The sequence below is a fragment of the Microtus ochrogaster genome, chromosome 10 (assembly GCF_000317375.1).
Source record: "Microtus ochrogaster isolate Prairie Vole_2 chromosome 10, MicOch1.0, whole genome shotgun sequence".
NCBI classification, from domain to species: Eukaryota; Metazoa; Chordata; class Mammalia; order Rodentia; family Cricetidae; genus Microtus; species Microtus ochrogaster.
Window position 1 is genome coordinate 76,738,164 of NC_022016.1, and position 15,389 is coordinate 76,753,552.

Here is a 15,389-nt window from a genome sequence, read left to right on the forward strand (position 1 = left end):
GACTGTAGAGCCTGAAGGCCACCCCTAGAGCTGGGCTGTAGAGCTTGAAGGTCACCCCTAGAGCTGGACTGTAGAGCCTGAAGGCCACCCCTAGAACTAGACTATAGGGCCTGAAGGCTACCCCTAGAGCTGGACTATAGAGTCTGAAGGCCACCCCTAGAGCTGGGCTGTAGAGCAGCCTGAAGGTCACCCCTAGTGGTCCACTTCCCTCAGGAAAACCCCGTTTCCTAACGGATTCACAACCTCCCTAACCAGCACCACCAGCTGGGGACTGAGTGTTCATATAAGAGCCCATACGTGACATTTCACATCCAAACTACCAGAGCTACATAGTAAGACCTTGTCTTAAAAGACAAGGGCCAGCAAGATGACTCAGCAGGTAAAGAGGCTTGCTGCCAAGCTTGAGGATCTGAGCTCGATGCCTGTGACATACAGGGAAGGAGACGATTGTCTCCCACAAGTTGTCTGGTGATCTCCACACATGGCGTATCTCTCTATCAACTTGGAAAGGGTCTTTATTATTTAAAATACAAGTACCAAAACCCACCACCGATAAATGGGTGCAGAACCTAAGAGAGATGGAGGAAGGGTACCTTATGGAACATGAAATGTGGTATGAAAGGGGCTAAGACTGGGTAAGGAGGCCACAGAAGAGGAGAGGGGAGCTTTCCTGGCAGACTTGGGTCACCATGACAGCAGCTTGGCCCAGAGGCCCGCAGATGCAGACGTAGAGACAGGCAGGTGAGGATGAATCCCAGGGAGAGGGGTGGGTCAAAGATGGCTATCAAACTTCTGGCATGAGAAACCGGGTGGACGTGTGCTACTCATTAAAGTGGCAAGGCTGAGAGGGAGCAGGCTAGAGAGAAGGTGCAAGAGGCAAGCTTTGACTGCTTCTCAGTTTGCCTGGGAGGATCCGCTGCCAGGCCTCAGGGTAGATGTGAGACTTGGCCTAAGTGGAGAACTTCTTTTCACTGGAGTTTGAAGATCAGGATTTTCTCCAGCGGTGTGGCAAGCTTCTATAAAAACCTCCTTCTAGTGTACACCTTGAAAGACGCTCAGAGAGGACCTTTTTCTCCAATGAAGACCCCAGAACCAGGACACTCCGAGTCCAGACCACAGGATGCAATTAGCAAGAGGTTTATTGAGTAAACACAGGTACCTGCAGGGGGTCCGAGTCCAGACCACAGGATGCAATTAGCAAGAGGTTTATTGAGTAAACACAGGTACCTGTGGGCAGCAAAGTCTTTCTGGGGACTTTGCGCACCTGCTAACTGGAGGGCGGGCTTTTTATAGGGAAAAGCAAACAGCAAGTTTACAGAAGCAAAAGCGTGGTTATCGGAAGAAGGCGGGGGGGGGGGCATGAATGGTTTCCTCTCTCAGCATGGATGTTTGGCAATAGTCATCCTGTTCCTATCTTTTTGACATCCTGCCTTGCAGTCTCCCTATCTCAAGACAGCCTGCTCTCTCAAGCACATGGGATGTTCTTACGAGAGCAGGCTGGCTGCTGATCCGGAGAATTTTTTTAAAGCAAACAGGACGTTCCCCCGGGAGCATGCTAGCTGCGGGTTTTGAGGAGGGGGTCTGTAGAGTCTTTCACCTTTAATCCCAGTACCCAGGCGGGTGAATCTCTGTGAGTTCCAGGATATCCTGACCTATAGAAAGGGTTCCAGGATAGCCAGGGGCTACATAGAAAGACCCTGTCTCAAAAAACTAACAAGACTTCTTTCATTCAAATCAGACTCCTGGAGAAGTGGCATTTTCATTTTTCTGAAGGGAAAGTTGAGGCCCAGGAAAGTCCCGGCCTTGGACTTCATTCATTCATTCATTCTTCATTCATTCATTCCTCACTCTCTCATGAGTTTGTTAGGAGCCTGCTTTGTGCCAGACACTAGAGCTGGGGATACAGAAGGGGTAGAAGCAAGATTCCTGCTCTTTAGAAGCTTGTATTTTAGTGGTAGGAGACAGACAATAATTTAAATATGTAGGTAGAGCTATAGGGGTACTTGAGGACCAGAAGAGGGCCAGGTATGTAGGAGATAGCATCAGGAAGGTGACTTCAGTATGGAAGGCTCTGGAATGCTCATATAGAACCATTGCCCTCCACGGCCTATTGTGACAGGGTCAGTTCTAGAGTATAGGCCTGATGTCAGTAAGAACCTGGCGAAAGAAATACCTTGAGAGGGACAACGTGGAATCCGTGTTGGGTGGTGCCCTTCCGGGGGTCAGCAACGCCCAATGGGTCAGAAGGGCCACAAGGACTCCCTTTACACTTGTGAAGGGTAAGAAGTATCCCTTCTGATGGCTTCCTTGCTCCCCATCCTCAATCCCGTTCCCACCCTGCCACTGAGTCCCAGATGACACCCTGACGTCTTCCACCATTGGGGATGCTGAGAGGTCCCTGTGTTTAGCACGGAAGAGGATGTCTCAGCCCAGAGGAGGCTTAGTTGTCAGCTCAACCAAGCCGGTGAGGAGAGGCCAAAGACCCCATCAATCACGTGTCTGTTTCTTCTCTCAGGTCTCCTGTGAACAGCCTCCATGAGGCCCTGGACCAGTGCATGACAGCCCTGGACCTCTTCCTCACCAACCAGTTCTCAGAAGCACTCAGCTACCTCAAACCCAGGTGAGCTCAAGGACTGGGTGTGCACACATGCAGGTGCCCACATAGGGATGGACATGGGTGGGGGAACCCCGTGAATACGTCACACTGACCCCTGAAAAGTTTTATCCAAATGGCCCAGGCACCCCTCTCCCACAGCCTGTGAGCAGCCAGGTGGTTTGCACAGTCATTGAGGGCTGGTGACTTCCTAGCCCATTGAATCCACTGCAGGTGATTTCCTGTTTCCTTTTCCAGCCAGTCTGAACAGCTCCTTCCCCCGTTAGGACTGTTCGCTGGGCCTTTGGGTAGTGACAAGGGCTGCGCTTTCAGGCGTTTCTCCAGTGTTTGCTGTTGGTTTGTTTGTTTGGTTTTGAGACAGGGTCTCCGAGCCAACCTCTGACTTGAGATTCTCCTGCCTCCGCCTCCCAAGGGCTAGGATTCCCAGCATGTACCACCAGGCCTGGCAAACTGTTTCTAATAATATGCGCACGCAGGGTTTCTTTCCTAATCCCAATCTCCCACATCTTTTCGGTTTTTAAAGCTGAGGTATAATTCAGATACCATAAAATTCACTTTTAATAAAAAAATTTGTGTACATGCATGTGTGTGTGTGCGCGCGTATGTGTATGTGTGTGTGCGTGCGTGTGTGCGTGTGTGTGTGTGTGTGCGCGTGCGTGTGTGTGTGCGCATGTGTGCATGTGTGTGTGCGCGCGCGCGTGTGTGCGTGTGTGTGCATGTGTGTATGTGTGTGCGTGCGTGTGTGTGCGCGTGTGTGTGTGCATGCGTGCGTGTGTGTGCGTGTGTGTGCGCGCGTGCATGTGTGCGCGCGTGTGTGCATGTGTGTGTGTGCATGTGTGTGCGTGTGTGTGCGTGCATGTGTGTGTGCGTGTGTGTGCGTGTGTGTATGTGTGTGCGTGCGTGCGTGTGTGTGTGTGTGTGTGTGTGTGTGTGTGTGTGTAGGATAGAGGATAACTCTAGCGAGTCAGGTCTCTTGCTGCCACCTTATGTGGCCCTGGGATTAAACTTGGTCTTTCAGGCCTGCATAAAGCTGAGCGATCTCATTATCCCAAAATTCACCACTTTGTCACTTTAAAAACTCATCTCTTAGTAGACACGACTGTAGTTGTCACTGGGTGTGGTGGTGCACACCACCACTCCCAGTACTTGGAGGCAGAGGCAGGTGTATCTCTGTGAGTTCGAGGCCAGGCCTGGTCTATGTAGTGAGTTTCAGGACAGCCAGGGTAACACAGAAAGATCCTTTCTAAAAAGAAAAGAATTTAGCTTTCTTACCTGGATATGATGGTGCCCTTCACCCCAGAACTTAGAAGGCAGAGACAGAAAGTTCTTGAGTTCAAAGTCATCCTCTGTTAGAGAACAAATTCAAGGCCAGCCTGGCCTACATGAGCTCTTTATCCTGAAAAGTAAAAACAAAAGAAAAGAATTCTTACCCACAGGCCCCACGTTGTTTCCCTCGTCCCCTTACTGTATTACAATATTTAACCAAATTACTAATTGAGATTATTATACCTTCATAATCATTGCATCTCATCTTTGTCAGCACACACACACATACACACACACACACCCCTCAAAACCAAACCCACAGCTCTCATCCTAAACGGAACAGGAGAGAGCTTATTCTGGCACCCATTATGAGTGACCGTATCCTGGGAGCACAGATTGAGGTTACCCCAAATTCCATGTTCCAGTATGGAAGCAGTCTCATGAAAATTTTTCATAGTTTTCCAGAACAGATAAAATTGTAAATCAAGGCAAGTGCACAATACATTGGTGAGTACATCAGAGAGACAGAACAAGATGAGGGAGGCCTTGCTACAGTCTCAGGATGTTCTTACGGCAGTCTTGGCTTCTGGATTGGTGGGAGCTGGTGGTCCACTGAGGTCATAGATTTCATGTTAGTTCCAACACAGGCGTGGGCCAGGAATGGCTGGTGCCCTAGATAAGGTAACTAGCCTGTTGGACCCAAGACATTCCAGTCTCTCATTTCAGGAGTTTTCCTTCGTTATTATCGCTCACTGTCAGGATGACTTGTGTGTTTGATGAGCTGGATGGCGTTTCCTTGCTGGACTTGTTAGTGGTCTTAGCTCCTCATCTCCTGGTGTGATGTTTTTTTACACCCTCCACAGGATGACCCCATCACGAGTTCCCCCAGATATTCAAACATACCACGTGAACTGCGAGCGAATCTACCATAGCTATTGTGCTGGCTAGTTTTCTGTCAGCTTGACACAAGCTCGGGTCATCTGTGAGGAGGGAGCCTCATTTGGAAAAAAGCCTCCAGAATTTCAGGCTGTAGGCAAGCTTGTTGGGCATTTTCTTAATTAGATTACTTTGATGCGGAAGAGCCTAGTCCACTGTGGGTGGGGCCATCCCTGGGCAGGTGGTCCTGGGCTCTTTAGAGAAAGCAGGCAGAGCAAGCCAGTAAGCAGCACCCTCCATGACCCCTGCATCAGCTCCAGCCCCCAGGATCCTGCCCTGGTTGAGTTCCTGTCCTGACTCCTTCCGTGATGAAGAGTGATGTGGAAGTGTAAGCCTAACAAACCCTTTCCTTCCCGAGTCGCTTTGGTCATGGTGTTCGTCACAGCAACAGTGACCCTAATCCTGGTTCCTCCTCCAGTGTGATCTGTGTGTCCCTTCTCAGAGCTGTCTCAGGTCTTCTACTCTTCCTGTCTGTCCAGGCTTCAGAGCAGTGGGCTGGGACAAAGGTCTCTTTCATTCTGTAGTTTTGTAATCGACTCTTTCTGTTCTAGGAAGTTTCCTTATTCTTCTGTCCCCTTTCCTTCAGCCAGGTGTTGGCCTTCCCAGGTGAGCCTTCTCTAAGCTTCGCCTCCCTCCCTTCTCCTTTACGTGTCTTTTCGAAGGTGTGTGCGTGTGTGTGTGCACGTGTGTGCACATGTATGCATGTGTGTATGTGTGTGTATGCATGTGTGTGCATGTTTGTGTGTGTGCACTCGCGTGCGTATATGTGTGTGCGTGTATTCATGAGTGTGTCTGTGTGTATGCATGTGTGTGCATGTATGCATGTGTGTGCATGTATGCATGTGTGTATGTGTGTGCATGTGTTGAAGGAGCTGTTGGCTGCGTTCCTGCCACCCCAGCTCCCGGCTGCCTGGCTAGCTTATGCCCCAAAATAACAACACACAAATTGTATTCATTTAAACACTGCCTGGCCCATTTGCTCTAGCTTCTTACTGGCTAATTCTTACATCTTGGTTACCGATTTCTATTAATGTGTGTAGCACCCCAAGGTGCGCTTACCAGGAAGATTCTAGCCTACATCCATCCTGGGTCGGAGCTTCATCGCGTCTGGCTCTGAGAGGAGCTGCAGGATTTCTGAGCTCACTTCCTCTGCCTCCCAGCATTCTGTTCTGTTTACTCCACCTATCTAAATTCTGCCCTATCAGATGGGCCAAGGCAGTTTCTTTATTAGCCAATGACCTTCCTCCATCATGCATGTATGCGTGTGTGTGCGTGTATGCATGTGTGCAAGCGTGTGTTTGTGTGTGAGCGCGTGTGTGTATGTGTGTGTGTGCACATGCACGCGCGTGGAGGGCACTGCACACATGTTGAGGTCAGAGCACAACTTTCAGGAGTCCGTTCTCCCCCTCCACCGTGGGGACTCGGCTTTGGAGCAAGCGCCTTTACTCACTGAGCCATCTTGCTGAGCCCTCCCTTGCATTTCCGCCTTTTCCCTCGGAAAAGTGTCATTAAGTTCTTCCCTTGACTTTGTTTTCTCCATGATGCCATGAGTAATTTCCTAGTGCTCACTGTTTCTCTGCATATTCTTTTTGGTCCTTAATATCTATTTTTTTTACTCTTGTACACGTGTGTGATGTGCATGTGTCAGGGTTTGTGTAAATGTGTGTGTGCAGGCATGTGGGGGCCCAAGGCTGATGGTGGACTCATCCTTGATTGCTCTCCTACCCCATCGGTTGAGGCAGGGTCTTGGAATCAAGCCCACAGCCTGCTCGTGTGGCTAGTCTTGCTACCCAGCTTGCTCTGAGGGGTCCCCGATCTCCACATCCTTGGGATAGAATCCCAGGTGGGCCACCACGCCACCCAGCATTTATGTGGGGCTCTGGGGATCTTCAGTCCCCATACTCAGACTGCAACTGTTTTAACTGCTGAGCTGTTTTTCCAGTCCCCCTTTATATTTTTACTTGTATTTTATGCATGTTGGTGTTTGCCTGCATGTGTGTCTATGCATCATGTGTGTGCCTGGTGCCCAGGCAAAGAACCGGAAGAGCGATTCAGATCCCCTGGAAGTGGAGTTTAAAAAAGTTGTGAACCATCATGTGGGTGCTGGGAATTGAACCTGGGTTCTTAGCAAGGTGAATGCCTTTAACTGCTGAGTCATATATCCAGCCATCATCTCCTTTTATTGGAGACAAAATCTTACTATTTAGTCCAGATCCCAAACTTGAGATCCTCCTGCCTCAGGTTGCCCATTTCTGGGATTGCAGGTGTGTGCCACCACACCTGGAGCCCAGGATGCCTGCCCCACTTGTAGGACAAGCTGTTTCCCTGTGCCAGTCTGGGGGTCAGTAGCACACTCCCTGCACCTCACCTTAGGGCAACCAAAATTATCATATGTCTCAGGGAAGTAAAGTCATACCCCACCCATAACAACCAAAGACTCTTTCCAGAAACTGTCAGATTTCCTTCTGCAGAGCGGAGACAGAAGCCCCTCATCACCTTCCCTGAGAACCTCGGCTCTAGAGTGGTGGTCACCAGTAACAGCCACAGGCCCCGGTCTCATTTATAGCCATTGAAACTTCAGAGAAGGCTGGATCCACAGCCATTCCTGATTCCGTGCTGAACACGGGTCTGCTTGGCCGTTTTGCCCCTAGTGAAGTGGATAGCACCTTTCTGTGCTCCTTGGGCTTAACAGGGTTTGCCACAGTCCCTTCCTTCTCTGCCTCTGCTATCCAGATGCCACATCTCTGAATAAGACTGTCTGTCCTGCTGGCTTATGATTCTTAGCACTGTCCCCGGGCACTGTCTGGAACACGGAGGCGACTCCAGTAATTTTTCCTGTTGAATAAGTGATCATGGCTTGTCAGTGGCAGAGCTTAGATGCAAATCCAGGCCCACCCTGTGCTGCAGGCTGCATTCTGACTGCTGGGCTCTCCCAGGTCTCATGCAGGGTGGCATGGCCACCTTGCTTGGAAGGGCCTCATGTGGCTTCCTCCCAGAGAGGAGGGAGGCTGTGGAAAAGGGCATGCACCGAGAGAGATAGGTGAGTTCCCGGTACAGGAAGTTCAGGGCATGGCCATACCATGTCTTGGAGTTTCTTTGAGACTGGCCAGGTAGTTCTGGGGAGATGGCAAGGAGAGGAAATTGCTCTCTGAGAAGGATGACGGTCTCAGCGGAGGCTGACTCAGCTCAGAAGTCACCTGTCTGCAGGGCGGTTCCCTGCAACCTTGCTCAGTGGCAGCGTGGGGAGTGGGCAGTTATGTGGCCCTGGCCCAGGGTTCCTGACTGGGTCCAGCAGAAGGTCTGAGGGCTCTGGATGGGGGACCTCAGATGTTGAGGCTGAGGTGGGGAAGGAGGGCTGGCAAGGATTTGACATGGCCTCAGTCTTGATTGCTAGTGGAGTAAGAGGGGCCCGCCCTCTGCACTCTCCCCCATCATGACAGCTGATTTGGGCCCTAGGAGGTGGGATTCCAGGGAGCCTCTTTTCACAGAGCTGAGTTCAGCTCAGGGGTCCAAGTGCCACATGTACAAACAAGAGGTTGTGAGGCATACAGAAAACTCTGGGTGTCTGAACTTGGAGGTCACCATACCTCTGCATCCCATTTCCCAATCCAGGTTGGAGTATTCCAGGTGGTGGGCAGATGAGGGCCAGGATTCCTGGCCACCGGTACAAGTTGGGGCCTTGGGTCTCAGACTAGAAATTCCACTTTGTCTGCCAGCTGCCTGGGCAGGGCTTCCTCCTTCTGGCCCAGCAGGTGTGGCTGGGAGGGTAAGGCTGAGTCCTGGGACTCAGGATGCAAAGGAAGAGGGAGAGAGAAGCAGGGAGAGACCCTGGGAAAGAGGCTGGGAAGCTGGGGATGTTCTGAGAGATGCTGGTGGTCCTGCTAGGGAAGCCCCTCAAGGAAGTGACTCTGGACGCTGGTGGGAAGAGGGACTCACATCTACCGAGCAGGGGTGGTGTGGCCTGAGAGCTGAAAACAATTTCAGTCACCCGAGAAGCTCCCGAACAGAAAGATCATTGTATTCATTTTTCCCTTTCTTTCCTTTGTTTCTTCCCTTCCTTCCTCCCCCACTCCCCATTTTCTGTGTGTGTGTGTGTGGTCTCCGCTGGCCTGGAACTTGCCATTTCGACCAGGATAGCCTCGAATTTACAGAGATCCACCTGCCTCTGTCTCCCGAGTGCTGGGATTAAAGGTGTGCTCCACCATGCCCGGCCGTATTTATTTTTCTGCAGAGGGGATGCCTGAGACTCAGAGAGGCCAAGAGACCTACCAGAGTCAGGTGACTGTCACAGCCAAGATTCCAGCCTGTGTCTGAGGGACTCTAAAGTCCAGGTTCAGCACCCCTACCCCCAGCAACAGGCAGCCAGATCCTTTCCATTGGCCACTATTCCTACACAGTCATGGCTGGAAGGTGCTGGGAACCAGCAGGACTGGGAGAAATCCAGTCTTCTGTTCCTTTGGTCCTCAAGAATTCTGACCTATAGCAGGTAGATAATGGTGCATGCCTCTAATCCCAGCACTGGGGAAGCAAGGGAGATCTGTTTAGTGAAATCTAAGACCCTGCCTCAAAACAAAACAAAATAAACCAAAAACCTCACCTCTGAGGGTTACCCAGAAGGAGAAGAGTAATGTCCACAGGCTTTGCTAGTTTAATTAGAAAGGAAGACAGCCAAAGTCACGTGATCTAACCATAAAACCCTTTATGAAACCTCGCCATCTCTCCTCTGACGTTCCCGGCATTGGTGTGGTACTGAGGAGTTTAGAAAATAATTGACCAAGGCACTTGGGGAAGGGACCGAAACCGTGCAGGCTTTTGCCATGGCAGGCAAGCTGTTCCCCTGCCAGCCTCAGCAGCCCCAGCCTCCGGGACCCCAGCCTCAGCAGCCCCAGCCTCAGCGACCCCAGCCTCAGCGACCCCAGCCCTCCAGCACCATCACCCCTGTTGCTGGGGTAACAGCCAACTTTCAGGCTGCTAAGGGGTCCCTTCAAGTATAATGAGGAACTGGCATTTTTCCAGCTATTACTGCCCACTGCTGTCTCCACATTGGGCTAAATCTGCCCCTCATACCGTGGGACACTCCTTAGTCTAGAAGCTTGGGTCAGTGGAGGCTCGGGGAGGCAGGAGGTGAGGGCTTTTTGAGGATGGCTTGGTGCAACTCTGCCACATCAGACCACAGAAGTGAGTCACACCAAGCCCTGCCCCACGGTCCCCACAGTCTGCAGAGGAGAGTTGAACTTGTGTTTGTGGGCCGAGTGTGGTCTGTGCCCTGTCAGAGGCATGTGGTTCCCTAGGAGAAACCTGGATTCCCAGGGATCCTGAAGGCTGAGGGCTGTGGTGACTGAGTCAGAAAGACAGATCAAGCTGGAGAAGCAGCCTAGGCAAGGGCCCAGAAGAGGAAAGTGTGGGGGTTTGGTTGTCGGGTTTGGTGGCAAGCGCCTTTGCCTGCTGAGCCACCTCGCTGACCCCAGGGTTGCACTCTTGAGTGCTGGGAGGTTCAGCTGGAGCTGTAGGTCAGATGAGATGGGGAACCGGTGGTGACTGGTCTAGATGGTGCTGGGGACAGGCAGGACAGAGGAGGTCGGGCAGAAGGCAAGAGGCAGGTACCAGGTGTGTGGGAAGAACAGCCTCCGGCCAGCACCAGGACCTGTGGCTCCTCCCCAGGAAGGTCACTTGGGGTCACTCAGCAGGAAGAAGAAGAGCTGGGAACTGGACCAAGATTTTTTTTTTTAAATTGAGAAAAAGATGTGAGGTCATTTTATTCCTTTCTTAGTAACAGGTATCAGGGTGGGGAGAACAAAATGGGGTGCTGGGAATCAGATCCCTCTGTGGGGAGGCTCAAGCTTCCCAGCATCCCTTGTCCCTCCCCGCTTTGGGCACTTGGTGTGGACTTGAGAGGGCAGAGGCAGGGTGTGATTGACAAAGCTGCAGGAAGACAAAAGACACTATTTTGGGACCGAGGGAGAGAAGCCTCCTTCAGGAATCAGGTAAGGCCAGAGGCTCTCCAGCGTCCTGACATTGGTCCTTTCCCTTTCTTGGCTTTGATCTTCAACTTGTTAGCTTTTAAACCCTTGGCAGTTTCCTGCTTGTCTGTAATGCATCCATTACCATATTGGCCCCCTCCCCCATTACCTCCTCTCACTCCCAGCCCTGCTCTTCCCCCTCCCTCATTAGATGGAGGACATTTGAGATGCCATGAAAGGGTCTGTGTTCCCTGCAGCCAGCCAGCCACCTCTGGTGCTCTCAGTGTCCGCTTTGTTCTGCAGAACCAAGGAGAGCATGTACCACTCACTGACGTATGCCACCATCCTGGAGATGCAGGCCATGATGACCTTCGACCCCCAGGACATCCTGCTTGCTGGCAACATGATGAAGGAAGCACAGTCGCTGTGTCAGAGGTGGGAGCCGTGGGGGCAGGGATAGGGTAGCCAGGCCCACCCCACCGTCTCCTTCCTACCCACGGGCCTGGTGCGGGATAGGGTAGCGAGGCCCACCCCACCGTCTCCTTCCTACCCACGGGCCTGGTGCAGGATAGGGTAGCGAGGCCCACCCCACCATCTCCTTCCTGCCCACGGGCCTGGTGTGTCGGCTAAGTGCTGCTGCTGCCACCGCCGAGGACGTGTGTCCTCCAGTGCCGAGAGCTGGCCCTGTTGGCACGGCTGTAGAGCCTTGTGGGAGCCAATTGCTGGGGAGTAAATGGATTCTGTCTACCACTTTTTCACTGTCTTGGTCAGGCCCCTCTCAGAACTCAACTTTCTTCATTTATAAAAGGGGCGTGATGACGTATGTGTCACCGGGGTTGCCCTGGTGACCTGGTGGCAGGGCCTGGTGTTTAGCCCACAGTCTATGAGTGAACTAACTGTCCCGGAGAGTTAACGTGTGCATCGGTGGGGTCGCTGGCCACTGGGGCACACACTCGCCTCTGTGTTGGCCCAGACCCTCGTGATCCAGGAAATCTTTAGGCCTGGACTAGGGCTTCGGCTTGTGACTCAGTTGGTAGAGCTCCTGTCTAGCATATGGGGTGCTCTGAGTTTGGACCTCAGCAGGGTGAAGAAGGGAGGAAGGATCCCAGCAAGTCCGCCCTGGATTGGGAGAGCTGTGGACCGGAGTCTGGAGGGGCCTGTGGGAGGTGCCTACAAGCCTTCAAGTATTTGAAAGCCTAGCAAAGGGTGTCTATGTAAAGACAAGTAGGACCTAGGCCGGCCCCTCTTTGAACCTCAGGAATCACCGGAGCCCCTTTTCCTTCTCCAGGCATCGGAGGAAGTCTTCTGTGTCGGACTCTTTCAGCAACCTGGTACACCGTCCCACCATGGACCAGTTCACAGAAGGTGGGGCTTCCGAGATGCCTTTCCAAGCATGGGCTCTGATGGCCCAGAGAGGGGAGGGCAGTGTGGAGGGGAGGGGAAGGTAGAGGGGAGGAGAGAAAAGTTCTTCATTCACCTGTCCCCATGGAGGCTAAGCTATGGCCTGGGGCCTTTGGAGGAAGGGATAGAACAGGAGAAGCCCAGACCCCCAACAACATTATCAGCTAAGCACCTGGAAGCCTGAAAAACGTGGCTGTGCTCCTCAGGCCCGGGACTGTGTAGAACAGGCCTCTGGGACTTCATGTGCCCCAGAGGGAACATGGCTTTACTTGAGCCTCCCGACTTTGCTTTTTTCCTGCAGAGGAGATCCACGCGGAGGTCTGCTATGCGGAGTGCCTGCTGCAGAGAGCGGCCCTGACCTTCCTGCAGGTAAAGAAGCTCCCTCATCCCAGCCCACACCAGAGATGCGCAGAGAGCCTTGGAATTCTGGGTCAGTCCCGGAGTTCAAGCAAGACTTGCCTCCTCAGAGGTGGCAAGGCCTGAGGCTCAGCAACCCAACCCTGGGCAAGGTGGATGAGGAGGGCAGGTGTTTCCTCCTCCCCCACCCCATGTTCTCACAGCAGTGCTGCTGCTTTCTGGTCACTGCTGCTGCTCCTGTCAAGAGTCAGGTGGACACAGGCATTGCCACAGAGCTGCTTTGCTTGATTTATACAACAAATACTTGTAGCAAATGATCTAGTGGGCTTCTGCGGGTCTATAGATCTGTCATTTTGCCTGTGCGTGTGGTGTGTGTTCATGGAGGGCAGAGGTTATCAGGTGTCTTCCTCTCACTCTCTACCTTTTAACGTAGTTCGTGCACGTGTGTATGTGTGCGTGTGTGTGTGCACGTGTGCACATGCATGTGTGTGTGAGTGTGTGTCTGTGTATACATGTGTGCCTGTGACAGGGAGGGGGAAAGCATGCCATAGATGTGTGGAGGCCAGAGGAGAACTTTCTGGGAATTGGTTCTCTCCTACTTTGTTTTTGAGGCAGAGCCTCTCCTTATTTCTGCTGCTGAGCTGTGTACTCCAGGCTCGCCGACCTCAAAGCTTCCAGATGATTCTCAGTCTCTGCCTTCGTTCTCTGGTAGGGATTATGATGTACTCCGCTGCATCTGGCTTGGCACATGGGCTCCAAGGATCAAATTCTGTCCGTAGGCTTGTGTGTCTCCCTAGTCCCTGGAGATGCCCTGTTTGCAGAACTCCCATAGCCCGAGGTCCTCTCTGATGTGTTTACACTTGTTACTGAAGCCCTCACAGAACCCAAAGCAGTCTTAGAGGGGAGGTCTCTTCTTCCTAAAGTCACAGGATTAGCAAATAGAGAACTGGAATTTGAATTTGCATCTGGCCAAGTTCCTACACAGTGGGGATTATGCACATTGTTACTGCACATGTGTGTGTGTGTGTGTGCACGCATGTGTGTGTGCGTGTGTTGGAGGAGGATAAATGCATTTTAGTGTTGGGTGCTGTTTATTTTCTTTAGCTTGTTTTTGTTGTTGTTGTTTTCTTATTCTTTTTAGACAGGGTCTCATTATACAACTCTAACTGATCTGGAGCTCACTCTGTAGACTAAACCGGCCTTGAACTCACAGCAATCCAGCTGCCTCTGCCTTCCAAGTGCTATGGTGGAAGGCATGTACCACCATGCCTTGGCTTCATTAGCTCTTTTTAATTTTAAAAAATATTATTGTGTTTTGTGTGTGTGTGGGTGTTTTGCCTGCATGCATGTCTTGTGTATTATATGCTTGCCTGGTGCCCTCAAAGACCAGAAGAGAGCATTTGGATTCTCTAGAGCTGAAGTTAAAGACAGTTGTGAACCACCATGTGGGTCTGGGGATTGAACCTAGGCCCTCTAGAAGGACAGCCAATGAACCAGTGTATCACTCCATATAATATTACTTGTATGTATGTTTTCTTTTCTTTTTTTCCCCTTCCTTCCTGAGATGGAGTTTCTCTGTGTAGCCCTGGCTGTTCTGGAACTTGCTCTGGAGACTATGCTGGCCCCGAGCTCAGAGATACCTCTGCCTCTGCCTCTCAAGTGCTGGGATTAAAGGTGCGCACCACCCCCTGGCTAGCTCTTTTTAAAAAATTATAATTTAATTACAACATTTTCCCCTTACCTTCTCAACCCTCTCATATATACCTCTCCTTCAAATTTGTGACCTTTTTTTCACTAATTGCTATTGCATGCAATAAATGTATGTATATACGATACATATGCATATACAAATGTTCCTAGATATAACTTGTTTAGTCTGTATACTGTTACTTGTATCTGTGTTTCCAGGGCTGAGTTGGCACTGGACAACCAATGTTGTGCTCTTTCCTGGAGAAGACCACCCTGCCCACTCCCAGATTTCCTCAGTTGCCTGTAGTTCTGTGTGTAGGTTGAGGCCTCATGGGCTGTCCCCTGACCACTTTGGCGTGTCCATTGGTGTCATCCTTGGTCAACTCACTGTTGGGTAGCCATGGTGATGAGACTTTAGGGAATGGCTTCAGACATCCTAGGAGACACAATCTCAGCCAACTCCCTGACCCTCTGGCTCTTACAATCTTTGTCCCCCTCTTTCCAATGTTCCCTGAGCCTTAGGTGTGGGAGTGTTCTGTAGATGTAGCCAATGGGACTGGGTGCCACCACTCTGTGTTTTGGTTGGTTGGGGTTTTCTGTAATGGTCTCCATCTGTTGCAAAACGCTGCCTTGATGAGGGGTGAAGACTACACATATCTGTGGGTATAGAGACAGATGTTTCTAGTTGTTGTCAGGGATTAGGCTGGTTTAGTAAGTCAGTGGGTCTGGCTTCTCCTGCCATACTTAGGGCTTTATGGCACTTGTAGCTGGCTAGGTTTCCAATAATAGGCATGCTGTCCCTTTTACTGAGTGGGTCTTCAGTCCAATCATGGAGCTATTGGTTACTGCCTAGGTATGCATGCCGTTAGTGTGCCTTAGGCTTATCATGTCGTGCCGTGTCACTGCTGTGGTTCCTCGTTGTCATGGGCAGGTGTTGGGATTAATGAGTCCTGGCCTTCAGCTGCTTTTCCCTCCTAGAACCTTCTAATATAAGTTACTAGAAGCTGGGCCTAGTTAGAGGATCAGAGGATGGGATTATCATCTGTTGACCATTGACTGCAGCGTATTTAAGCCTCCATGGTGCTATTAAAGAGGGGCTTTTGGTATCAGTGTTAAAAGGTCTGCATGTTGGTCTGTCTCTGCATCTGTGTTCTCAACCTCCAGCC

General features: G+C 51.3%; 1 protein-coding gene across 3 annotated transcripts in view; it reads left to right on the forward strand.

Moving 5' to 3' along the window:
• The window catches only part of Ttc39a (tetratricopeptide repeat domain 39A), a 43,459-nt gene that overhangs the window by 8,007 nt on the left and 20,063 nt on the right, over positions 1–15,389 (forward strand). For 2 of the 3 annotated variants that reach the window (XM_026782081.1, XM_026782080.1), the window contains exons 2-5: positions 2,516–2,620; positions 11,080–11,211; positions 12,065–12,141; positions 12,479–12,546. In XM_026782081.1, coding sequence (XP_026637882.1) covers positions 2,556–2,620; positions 11,080–11,211; positions 12,065–12,141; positions 12,479–12,546 — 342 coding nt within the window. In that variant the 5' untranslated portion in view covers positions 2,516–2,555. Of the gene's footprint in view, positions 1–2,192; positions 2,280–2,515; positions 2,621–11,079; positions 11,212–12,064; positions 12,142–12,478; positions 12,547–15,389 lie in introns of those variants that run through there. The other variant, XM_005353575.3, reaches the window with a different exon arrangement.